We start from the raw sequence: 13,020 nt of genomic DNA on the forward strand, positions 1-13,020 counted from the left end.
CACTTCACTATGTATCTAAAGCTTTGATCTGAGTCTTGGACAGCAGAAGTCACTTTTTCCTAAACACACTTCATCACATCGCATTTCTTTGGGATGTTTACACTACTGATGTTTTCTCAGACTTGATCCCGAAGTCACACTTGAGTCACGAAATTTCCTGATCTGTCCCTTGACTGTGAATTCATGACTCACAATTCAACTTGAACGTCTTATTCATTGACTCGTGACTCAAGTATATCTGATTGCACGCAGGGGAAAAAAAAATCGGTTAATGTCAAGTCCTATTTATTCCAGAAATGAATCAAAACCGAAATACTTTTATTCATATTCTCTTCATATGGAGTGCCAACTTCATGGAGGTCTCTTTCAGAAGAACAATGCACCCTGTCACAATGGAACAATTGTTCAGGAATGGTTTGAGGAACACGACAGAGTTCAAGGTGTTGATTTGGCCTCTAAATTCCCCAGACCTTAATCCAATCAAGTGTCTATGGATCTATGGAGGCCTCACATCGCAACTTGTGCTGGGATCGGACTACTCACATTCAGCTCAATTTTCACAGTTTTGTCATAGCTGACAAGTTGGGCCCAAGTTGGGAAGGAAGAACAGGCCTTGCAGCGTGACATACTCAAAGAGCAGAACATGGCGAGAAAATACAAAAAGTTTTGACTTTTCTCAAATCCTAGTCATGATTGACAATGTCTTGACCCTCACTCACTTCTTCCAGCTTGTACGTGGATGGGGTCGCTGCCATGTGGACTCTATTGATCCACGTGTCCTATTAATTGGAGCATAGTTTTACACCAGATGCCCTTCTTGCTGGAACTCTCCCATTTCCAGGCTTGGGAAACAACCATTCAAACCTATGGACAATTTAGAGTAACCAGTTAACCTAACTGCATGTATTTGGACTGTGTTGGAAACCCATGGGGAGAACATGCAAACTCCACACAGAAAGGCTCAAAACCCAGAACCTTCTTGCTGTGAGGTGAGAGTGCTAACCACTGAACCACCTCGCCACCCTGACGATGTCTTGACCCTCTTCCCTGAAAACGCGCAAGGACATGAACGATGATTGGTCAGGGTCAAACTTGTAGTGTTGCTAGTCTTCCCACTAAGACACGGCAAGAATCGATGGCACGATGTTTCCCTTATCTGACATCGTGTCCGTCATGAAAGATAAAAATATTGTCATCTGATCCCACCATTAGAGAACTTGATAAGGAGTTAGTGCTTGGTCCAAGATACCACAACACACTTTTAGAGAGCTTGTAAAGTTTATACGTTGATGGATCAGAGCTGTTTTAGGCAGCATGTTATACCTGAACGCTGGAAAATAGTCAAATCAGAATGAAAGACTTCGAGATATGAAGTTGCTGTTGAATAATCCACTTCAACTCGAGCCACATCATACCACCCTCATTCATTCATTATCTCTAGCCGCTTTATCCTTCTACAGGGTCGCAGGCAAGCTGGAGCCTATCCCAGCTGACTACGGGCGAAAGGCGGGGTACACCCTGGACAAGTCGCCAGGTCATCACAGGGCTGACACATAGACACAGACAACCATTCACACTCACGCTCAATTTAGAGTCACCAGTTAACCTAACCTGCATGTCTTTGGACTGTGGGGGAAACCTGAGCACCCGGAGGAAACCCACGCGGACACAGGGAGAACACGCAAACTCCGCACAGAAAGGCCCTCGCCTGCCCCGGGGCTCGAACCCAGGACCTTCTTGCTGTGAGGCGACAGCGCTAACCACTACACCACCGTGTCGCCATCATACCACCCTGTCGTTGATTATTTTCCTATCACAGCACTGCCCAATGTGTTTTATTCCTGACTTATAATCATGTGAGCCACAGATCACTGGAGTTTATTGGACAAAATAAGCATCAGACCTCAGGATAATTCTCATCTATTATGAAGTCTAGACCACTGACTCTTAAACTACAGCTGACTTCCGATTCATCTTGAATTTTGTGAGACTAAAAATAACTCAAGTGGACTCATTTCCCCTGTAATACATGCTTTTATGCATTCTGCCTGGCCTCTTCCATAAAAAGGCAAAAAGAAAGTGTTGAGTAGGAACACAGGAAACATCCTCCTCTTGGTTCAGGAGGTAACTGATGACAAAAGAATGTGAGTCGTACATTCTTCCACGCTTATATCGCACATTCATGGCCACGGCTGATGTCATGTCTTTTTTTTTTTTTTTTTTTCATCCTGGAGGATGGATTTGGCCTAAATGTCCATCACTGAAGCCTACTCCCATACTAACTAGTATGCAATAACACGCCTCTTCAGGTTACCATGGTTACCAGAGCTCGCTTATTATTTAAACATACTATTTAGCACAGTAGAATGCAATTTAGTTTCTTTGAATAACTTAGAAAACGTTAGGGACGCAGTAATGGCGGACTACTTTCACTTACTGTTTAGTAAGGTAGTATGCAAATTTCGGAAGTGCAAAACCCGGAAGTCTGCGGCGGCTCTGATTGGCTGGCCGGCGTTCCGTGTGCTGTGATTGGTGGGCGGAGTGCGCGAGGGATTCCCAGCAGACCCCATTGAGTTTAAATAGAGCTTTGTGAACCACATGGAGAAGCAGAGCTGTCTGGAGCATCGACACTCCATCCTCTTGAAATTGTTTGGACTTTAGAAATATTAATATTTCATCAGAAATGGATATGATTTCCGGCATGCAGAAGGTGAGAGTCTTCTGATTTTTCTTTGCACGTTTGTTTAATGTTTTAGACATCCATAATAATATTATTAATAATAATGAATTATTATTATTATTATTTTATTATTTATATAGCACCTTTCATATATTTGAATGCAGCTTAAAATGCTTCACAATAAATGCAAATAAAATGATCATAAAACCTAGCCAAAAAGTAAACAATCAGAAATAAAAGAAATGAAGGGTGTGTGTGTGTATGTATGTCAGAAATGTTAAAGAACATAAAAGTATAAATAAGTACAGGTTTGTTACATAAGGTCATAAATGTATGTAAACTTTTGACTCAGCATAATTAAGGTAAAAGTTACAAGTGTGTGTATCTATCTATTTCTCTCTTTTTTTTATATATATGTATATGTATGTATGTATGTAGATAGGGTGGCATGGTGGTGTAGTGGTTAGCGCTGTCGCCTCACAGCAAGAAGGTCCTGGGTTCGAGCCCCGGGGCCGGCGAGGGCCCTTCTGTGTGGAGTTTGCATGTTCTCCCCGTGTCCGCGTGGGTTTCCTCCGGGTGCTCCGGTTTCCCCCACAGTCCAAAGACATGCAGGTTAGGTTAACTGGTGACTCTAAATTGACCGTAGGTGTGAATGGTTGTCTGTGTCTATGTGTCAGCCCTGTGATGACCTGGCGACTTGTCCAGGGTGTACCCCGCCTTTCGCCCGTAGTCAGTTGGGATAGGCTCCAGCTTGCCTGCGACCCTGTAGAAGGACAAAGCGGCTAGAGATAATGAGATGCTATATAAATTTCAATTTGTCCTTGAAATTTTCTAAATTGATGAAAAATGCTAGAAGCAGATGGATAATACAGTATGTAACTTGTTCATGCTTCATATTCTATAATTATGTAAATATCTTGAGTGCATATTGTGTTCTATGAATGTTTCTATAATGTTCTGGGCTGAACATGTAATCGAGTCATATTACAAGCAGTTGAGTATACATACTAATAACACTGACTCCTAATTTCACATCTCCAATTAATCTGCATCTTCAGCTCCACAGTTTCCATTTGCCTTCATGCACTTCATCGGACAGACACTGAATGATTTTCCTCCTCTTAATCCTCTGTAATTCTACTAGATTGCGTAAGAAAGTGACTTTTGTATCAGTCTTCTAAATGTCCAGCCAAGCTGAATGAGTTGATGTAGTTCCTGGTGTGTGGCTATTCAGTCCTGCCACTTTACTTTCGCCTGGGTCCCTTGACAGGCCAATTAAAATAGTTTCCTACATTTCAGCAGCACCTTTCTGACTTGTTCCTCCTGTTCGTTGTGTGTCGACGAGTAGAAAGTCGACACTGACTGCAGTGTGTCTCAGCCTTCTGTTTGGACACGGTTTCCAAAGAGGAAAAAATGCTGAGCATTCACATTTCGCAGACAAATTTAGAGTTCCTGAGCTCGGTGTGTGTGCAGTGAAGAGTTTTGAAGTGCTTTAAGCTTTATTCAGCTCCTTATTGTGGGCAATGAAAGGAGTTGCATTGTTTATTTGTTGGCTAAATGATGAATTAAACTTAGGGTTCCCCCATCTCTTAAATCTAAGTCTTTCGTGATTGCCAACAGTGTGGGAGCAGTAATGTTTTTGTCGTTTTATGGAGTTTTCAGTGTTATCATTGAATCATAAATGTGATTAGAACCAATTTTGACATATGTGTAATTTAACATAATAGGTCCAGCCTTAAAAGTATAAAGTTTTCTGTACGAATTCTCAGTTATCTCAGAACATACTGTATTTTGTTTTACTTCTGGTGAGCCTTTAAATGAAATATGAATCCTAGCACTTTCTTGCCTTTCTATAATAATAGTTATTTTTAAAGTCTGTTAGTAGTCATTTCCTGTGATCATCAATATCTCACTTACAGTAATTGTGAACCCTTAAAACTTTAAACTGAGGATTGAAGTAACAAGTAGGCAACTACCGGAACTGCAAGGTTAAAATGGTGCGGTTCAGGAACAGCCTGTTGGCATAACCGTTATATTTGAATGAATCAGTCAAAATGTACTAAAAATAAAATCTATTAATATGAAGTTACATGTTGATCCTGGGATTGAGATGCTGGCCTCTTCTGCCCCTCGGACCTGCTTGATCCATCCTGGTGCCCTGTGTCTGGTCGGAGTTTTATCGCCCCACTCCTGTGAAGGACGGCCCCATGAGGACAGTTGAGGGTTATACCTGTTAAAACTGTTAATATTATAGTCAGGCTGTCTGTTGTTGCCCAAATGAGGATGGGTTCCCTTTTGAGTCTGGTTCCTCTCGAGGTTTCTTCCTCATGTTGTCTGAGGGAGTTTTTCCTTGCCACCGTCGCCACAGGCTTGCTCATTGGGGATAGATTAGGGATAAAATTAGCTCATGTTTTAAGTCGTTCAAATTCTGTAAAGCTGCTTTGCGACAATGTTTATTGTTAAAAGCGCTGTACAAATAAACTTGATTTGATTTGAAGTAAGTCACTGAATACAGAAAATATATATGTTTGATTTATTTAGCTAGCAGGCTGATTAGTGTCAATCTTCACTGCAAAGTAGGTGACAGCAGAATGCTCTGGAATTACTTCCTAGGGGAAAAAAACCAAAATGTGCACGCAAACAAGAGATAATCCAAAACAGCAGGAAGGGTTGAAAACGTACCTGCATGATTCATTGTACGACCTGGAAAGTCCTGAAAGCTGTAGACAGCTGGATCCATGTCTGCCAATGTGAATGTCATTGCTCCTGTTCCTTTTGGATGTTGGCCAAATTAAAGTCATGGTCACTGTGTTCTCAAATAGAATGTTGTATTATGTTTATTTCTTGTGCTTTTTTTTTTCCTTTTTCAAATGGAAGGCACATGTAAGATAGAACACAGTCCAAGTACAGAGCTGACAGTAACATGACTGCTTCATAACCACATCTCCTCCAACAAAAGCCCACATACAATGCAAAACAGTTGTAGGACCAGTAAGTAACGGGATGAGAAGAACCAAATACAAAAGTACTGCTGCTGAAGTGTGATTTTTAATGCATGTTATTTTCCATCCATTCATCCATCATCTGTAGCCGCTTATCCTGTTCTACAGGGTCGCAGGCAAGCTGGAGCCTATCCCAGCTGACTATGGGTGAGAGGCGGGGTACACCCTGGACAAGTCGCCAGGTCATCACAGGGCTGACACATAGAGACAAACAACCATTCACATTCACACCTACGGTCAATTTAGAGCCACCAATTAGCCTAACCTGCATGTCTTTTGGACTGTAGGGGAAACTGGAGCACTTGGATGAAACCCATGCAGACACAGGGAGAACATGCAAACTCCACACAGAAAGGCCCTCGCCAGCCTCCCTTAATGGTTACAGCACAAGGATGTAGTTGAACAGCTCCGTTATAGAGCTAGATCAATCTGTGATCAATTTACCAGCTTTATTTCTGACAGTAACGCTGGCTTATAAAAATGTGCTATAAATTCCATGAACATTTTATATCGTGATTAATACAGAATCCACAGCAAAATGTAAAGGAAGATATGTTTAAGATTAAAAAAATGAGACATTTTAGTGCTCGAACCCAGGACCTTCTTGCTGTGTGGCGACAGTGTAAAAAAGTAATGCTTTTATGGCTGAGGACTACAGTTAACGTGCTAACTTTAGGACTGCAGTTGTCATGAACGGTTTTGCACTCCAGTTTCCATCAGTGAAGAGTTTATAACATCAACGAAACTGACTTCATGTTAAAACTGTTAATGTTCTAGTCATGTTGTCTGTTGTTGCCCAAATGAGGATGGGTTCCCTTTTGAGTCTGGTTCCTCTCGAGGTTTCTTCCTCATGTCGTCTGAGGGAGTTTTTCCTTGCCACCGTCGCCACAGGCTTGCTCATCGGGGATAGATTAGGGATAAAATTAGCTCATGTTTTAAGTCGCTCAAATTCTGTAAAGCTGCTTTGCGATAGATTTGATTAGATTCACTTTATTCATCCCACATCGGGGAAATTCACGTGTTACAGTAGCAAGAAAATGTCAAACAGATAACAAAACTGAAATAAAAATTAGACAAACGAAGGATTAAATACAGAGGGCTATTTGCATTATCTACCGTGAAAAAGTATAGAAAAATTGCCTTATTGAGAGGCTCGGGAAAATTGCACATTACAGGTAGACTCTGTATATATACACACACGTATACATAAATTATGTGTGTGTGTGTGTGTGTGTGTGTGCATAAAAATAGTTTAGGGCCTATATTATTGCACATAATTGCATCAATGAGAGATGGCAGAGGTAGTAGTGGTGAAGTAGTGCAAATTAACCCTTTGATGCAAAACATGGGTCAAAAGTGACCCGGCTGAGTTTTTATCTTCTATATCTTTGCAATAAATTAATTCCATCATTCAGTATTCAAGGTATTCCTCAATTAACTTGTTTTTGATCATCATACATCCTTATTTTATTTTTTCCTTTCTTACTTTTTGAATAAAAACCCTTTTTGTATCACTACCCTTCTAATGCACAACATGGGTCAAAAACGACCTACATTCATTTTCCAGGTTATTTCATGTATGGCTGAGTGTTTCTATGATATAATTTTGAAATAAATTCATTTTGTCATTTACTTTTCCAAATATGCAGTAAACGTCTTGTTTTTGTTTAGCACAAATCATTTTTATTTTTCCTTTCTTAAGTTATGAACAAGCACAGCTTTTGTAATTCTACATCAAGTTTACACACATGGGTCAGAACCGACCCGCATGCATTTACTCCAGCGTTTGGTGGGAACTGTGAATTGTGCTTGTGTCAGACATTTCACAGCTCAGCACAGCGCCCTTTGCTCGTCTAATACATGTAAGTAATGTTTTTCAATTGTTCTAACATTACCTTAGAAAAAAATGGATTATGTTTAGGTTCCCTTGAGAGTGAGTAGATTACTTGTCAGAAAGTTACAAGTAATTACTATTAGCTACCGAGCTGTTGACATATTCTACTTTAGTTAGCTAATTTTATTGTAGTTGGCTTAGCTAACTACATAGTTCATCTCATCTCATTATCTCTAGCCGCTTTATCCTTCTACAGGGTCGCAGGCAAGCTGGAGCCTATCCCAGCTGACTACGGGCGAAAGGCGGGGTACACCCTGGACAAGTCGCCAGGTCATCACAGGGCTGACACATAGACACAGACAACCATTCACACTCACACCTACGGTCAATTTAGAGTCACCAGTTAACCTAACCTGCATGTCTTTGGACTGTGGGGGAAACCGGAGCACCCGGAGGAAACCCACGGGGAGAACATGCAAACTCCACACAGAAAGGCCCTCGCCGGCCCCGGGGCTCAAACCCAGGACCTTCTTGCTGTGAGGCGACAGCGCTAACCACTACACCACCGTGCCACCCCAACTACATAGTTAATAAATAAATAACTGGCCCCATTCACTGCTAAAGTAATTACTTGAAACACTTATTATTATTATAGTATTAAGACATTTAATTTTAAATCACACTTGGATGACCCATGTGCAGTAATACATAAAAAGTATTTTTGTTCATAAAGTAGGAAAGAAAAAATTAAATTAATGATTTGTGGTAATTAAAAACAAGATATTTAAAGAATACTTGGAATATTCAATTATAAAATAAACTGATTTCAAAAGATAGAGCAAAGAAAAACTCAGTCAGCATGAAATAACCTGGAAAATGAATGCGGGTCATTTTTGACCCATGTTGTGCATTCGAAGGGGTGTGCATATGTTTTGCATCAAAGGGTTAAACGACAAACAGGTTATTGGTGCTACGTTACAAGTTGTGGATGTTGTACAGTCTGACAGCAGTAGGTATGAATGATAATGTTTATTGTTAAAAGTGCTATACAAATGACTTGACAGTGCTAATCACTACACCATCGTACCGCCCTGCATGTTATTTTGGTATAATGAAGTTATCTTGGCATAAGCCTGACAAGTGAATGTAACCTGCTCAGTTTCAGAGCTTCTCTATGGTTTGAACTCCATGCTAGCATCAACTTATTATTGATGAGCGCTTTCTGTCAGTCCATGACTAATAAAATTAGAAATTTGCTCATGTGTGCTATCATACATGGTATTCAATACCATGAATGTTACTGGCTGTTGAAAAGGTTTTGCATGAAAATTGTATGTTTTTTTTTTTTTTTTATTATTAATTTTGATAGCAAAGCAGCTAGCTAGTGCAATGGCAAAGTAGCTTTGATATGGTAGCTATGTCAAGCTAACACAGTTAAAAGCAGGTGAACCTTCATGGTACCTGACTTGAACCGAGGATAATACTAAAGCTGTATACCAAATTTCATCAAACTCTGTTCACTAGTTTTTGAATAAAGTTGGGAACAGACAATAAATAAATAAAATCCTGGATCCACATACGTACCCAGATTTGCATCAAAATCTAATCAATTGTCCCTTGGCCCATGGCCCACCTTTACTCAAAACTTAATCAAAAGTCGTTCATTACTTTTTGAGTTACGTTGGGAACAGACAAACAAACAGAGACGAAAACATAACCTCCTCCATCCAACAAAGTTGGTGGAGATAATGAAGGTTTATTTATGTGGTTTTTGAAGGGTAGTTTTAGCCATCAGTCACCAGCTAATGTTACTCTAAACCCGAAGTGGCTGATGTCGTGTCGCCCTCACAATATATTTCTGGGCCCTTCAAAAAAGGCTCCATTTTTATTTTGGTACTTTTTCTGTTTCGGGTTTTTTTGTTTTGTTTTGCATTTGAGGTATTTTGGATGTATTTCAGTCTTCATTTTTCAAGTCTATGATCTGCTAATTCTACTGCATCGCTCGGCTTGTTGCTTACATCTCATTAATCCTTATGTTTGTGTGCTTTCCGCTCTGTTCGGCTAAATCATCAACCTTCTACCTCAGGCTTTCTCTCTCTGTTTAATTTTCTACTGTCTGGAACAACATTCGCCTGCACGCAGACTGTCTGTCTGCCATGCACACACGCACACTGTGGCTATAGCAGGGGATGTTGAAGGGTTTATTTCTTGAACTGTATGTGGAACATTTGAGATACAAGCGACTGTGGTAGGCAGAATGAGTTTCAGTGTTCTAATACTATTTGGGATTTTAATATTTGCATATGCAGTGTTCTGCTTGTAGTCAGGTCAAAGTCTACTGAAAGACATGCTTGTTAAATTTGTGGCTATATAGCCATCAGGGTATGTGTAAAAGCCTCTCATTAAGGGCATACTTGTACCTCCATGGTGAACGTTTGGGATGTGGCCTAACTGTGTGTTAGAAGATCTAAATAACCAAATTTATGCTTGCAGAGTTATGAAGAGTTGACAAACTGAAGACGGGAAAGGGTTTTTAACTTGGATCCAGGTTCTCTTAAGTATTATTATATTCACGTTGACTGGATATGAGCAATTGCACGGTCCGATTGGCTACTCTACTACAAGGATATCAGCTCATATACCATGAGTAGAGAAAAACAAAATGGTGGCGCGTTCCGCTGAACCAACCAAGGATGAAATTAAAAACTCTACTCGAAAATAAAATCCAAATAAATACAAAAAAGCAACAACATATGGAAATGCAGTATGTGATGGAAATAACACATTTTTTCCCAAGAATTATTATTCTAGCATTTTTCACAAATTGCTACAGTCATTTCGCCGGTTTGTTTACATTCTTCATCTTTAAGCATTAAAATTTGTTGCATGTGGTGTTTTTTTTTTTTTTTTTTTTTTTTTTTTTAAGACTGGTTCAAAAGCTCAAATAAGTTTTGAAAATTACAGAACTGAAATGTCCAAGGAAGAATTAATGTCTAAAACTATTCTATACCTCGGCACGACAGTAAGACAGCACTTTCTACAAAAAAAACCCCACAAGTTAATTCGTGCAGCCATCAATAGGTTTTTATCCCCCGCTGGCTGAAAGGCCCGAAGAGGAATTATGTCGTGGCAATGTCTGTCTGTCCGTCCGTCCGTCCTGGGAAGGGTCCTCACTTTCTGAAATCAACTCCTCTCACAATTTTTGGCGGAATTTCACGAAACTTGGCAGGATTCTTTGTTGTGTGTCGGTAATATGCATATTGCAATTTTGTTCAATTCCGTCGCATTTTACCAGAGTTATGACATAGTTGTTAGCGGGGGATATTGTGCTCCTTCTTGTTAAGAAGTCCGCCGAAGCAGAAATTATTTTGTCAGACATTTTGTATAAAGTTTTTATTTATCGAATTTGCAAAAAATAAAAATGCTCTGTTTTTCTCAAAATCCAGTGAAAGTGGATTATAATAAGCTATTCCACTCCGCCTCATCATGCATGGTTTATAGCCAACTCGGTGCTACGTGCCTCGTCGGCTATCAGCTCATGTACGACTCAGTTTCATGGAATAATTGTTAAATATACAATAACATCTAATGTCCGCAAAAAGAAGACATTACTAATGGTCGAGAAATATTTATGAATCTAAAACATTTTATGGTGTATGATTTGATTAAAGTTGTCATATTGTCCTACGGCAGCACGGTGGTGTAATGGTTAGCGCTGTCGCCTCACAGCAAGAAGGTCCAGGTTCGAGCCCTGTGGCCGGCGAGGGCCTTTCTGTGCGGAGTTTGCATGTTCTCCCCATGTCCGCGTGGGTTTCCTCCGGGTGCTCCGGTTTCCCCCACAGTCCAAAGACATGCAGGTTAGGTTAACTGGTGACTCTAAATTGACCGTAGGTGTGAATGTGAGTGTGAATGGTTGTCTGTGTCTATGTGTCAGCCCTGTGATGACCTGGCGACTTGTCCAGGGTGTACCCCGCCTTTCGCCCGTAGTCAGCTGGGATAGGCTCCAGCTTGCCTGCGACCCTGTAGAACAGGATAAAGCGGCTACAGATAATGAGATGAGATACTGTCCTACTGTTTTTTTTTTCTTCTGACCTTGACCTTTTATGCAGTACAAACAAATTGTCGCACTGCTCCTATTGTTCATTATATCTCTACATTGATCTCAATGCGCATTTGGACGATAAATAATCTTCAGTTATTAAAATTAGGATGTAATTTAAAAAAAAAAAAAGGAATTTAACAGCCTGACTAGTGATGAACCAGTTTTGAAGAAGTGTTTGGCTTTTATTTAAACACCACATGTACTGAGTGTTTGTGAGCTTCATTATATAAGCAATGATGGATGCAAACTGTTCTTGGATTATTTTGTATATAGAGATGGAGATTGGAGTCATTCAGCTTCATTGGTAGGCTTGTGAGTTACTGGATGATGAGCGGGCCCTTGACCTGTGTACTTTAGTGGAAATCTGAACCTCTGAACTAAACAACATGGCTGTTCATTAGTAGATGTCCGAGGCTCAGCGTGTGATACAAGTTTGTAACGCTGACTTGTTACACGAGGAATGGATGCTAGAATCATGAGGTAAATACGTGTGCCGTTTTGGTTTTGACAGGGCTTTACTGCCATGGTTACATGCACTACTGTTTGTTTTAGTTTCTATTTATGACCTTATTTATTTTTTTGTTTTTTGACCTGACACTTCATCACTTGGGTTAAGCCGTGGTCTCTGCAGTGTAAATCTTACACCTATGGTATGGGGTTTGGTCTGTGTTGACTGAGCGACCATTTGACAAATGGGCTCTGAGAGAGAGAGTGATCTAAATTGCTGTTGCTAAATATCTCCCATTCCCCTGTCTTCATTACATCTCTCATACATGTCCTCTCACATGCATTCCTTTTCCGGACAATAGAGTGTCATTCTAGCACATGGGTGCTATTTTTGGTGTAGCTCAGCAGTTATGGGTTTGTGCTTCTGACTGGAAAGTTGTGAGTTCAAATCGGATGGCTGGCAGAGTACTGAAGCTGAGCGAGACCCATAACGGAAGTGTTTGGCCAAAAAATGTAGAAAATTTTCCCCTCATTATCTCTAGCTGCTTTATCCTGTTCTACAGGGTCGCAGGCAAGCTGGAGCCTATCCCAGGTGACTACGGGCGAAAGGCGGGGTACACCCTGGACAAGTCGCCAGGTCATCACAGGGCTGACACATAGACACAGACAACCATTCACACTCACATTCACACCTACGGTCAATTTAGAGTCACCAGTTAACCTAACCTGCATGTCTTTGGACTGTGGGGGAAACCGGAGCACCCGGAGGAAACCCACGTGGACACGGGGAGAACATGCAAACTCCACACAGAAAGGCCCTCGCCGGCCACGGGGCTCGAACCCGGACCTTCTTGCTGTGAGGCGACAGCGCTAACCACTACACCACTGTGCCGCCCTGAAAATTTCCCCTCTTATCCTGAAATGTATCCCAATCAGCTAAGACATGTTGATAGTC

At 40.8% G+C, this 13,020-nt stretch overlaps 1 protein-coding gene across 1 annotated transcript in view; it reads left to right on the forward strand.

Annotated features, from left to right (window-relative positions):
• Window positions 1-2,616: 2,616 nt before the first annotated feature.
• Window positions 2,617-13,020, forward strand: part of lmcd1 (LIM and cysteine-rich domains 1) — a 30,643-nt gene continuing 20,239 nt past the window's right edge. Inside the window, exon 1 of the mRNA XM_060910624.1 lies at window positions 2,617-2,710. Coding sequence (XP_060766607.1) covers window positions 2,684-2,710 — 27 coding nt within the window. The 5' untranslated portion in view covers window positions 2,617-2,683. The remainder of the gene's footprint in view (window positions 2,711-13,020) is intronic.

The sequence above is a fragment of the Neoarius graeffei genome, chromosome 26, assembly GCF_027579695.1.
Source record: "Neoarius graeffei isolate fNeoGra1 chromosome 26, fNeoGra1.pri, whole genome shotgun sequence".
NCBI lineage: Eukaryota > Metazoa > Chordata > Actinopteri > Siluriformes > Ariidae > Neoarius > Neoarius graeffei.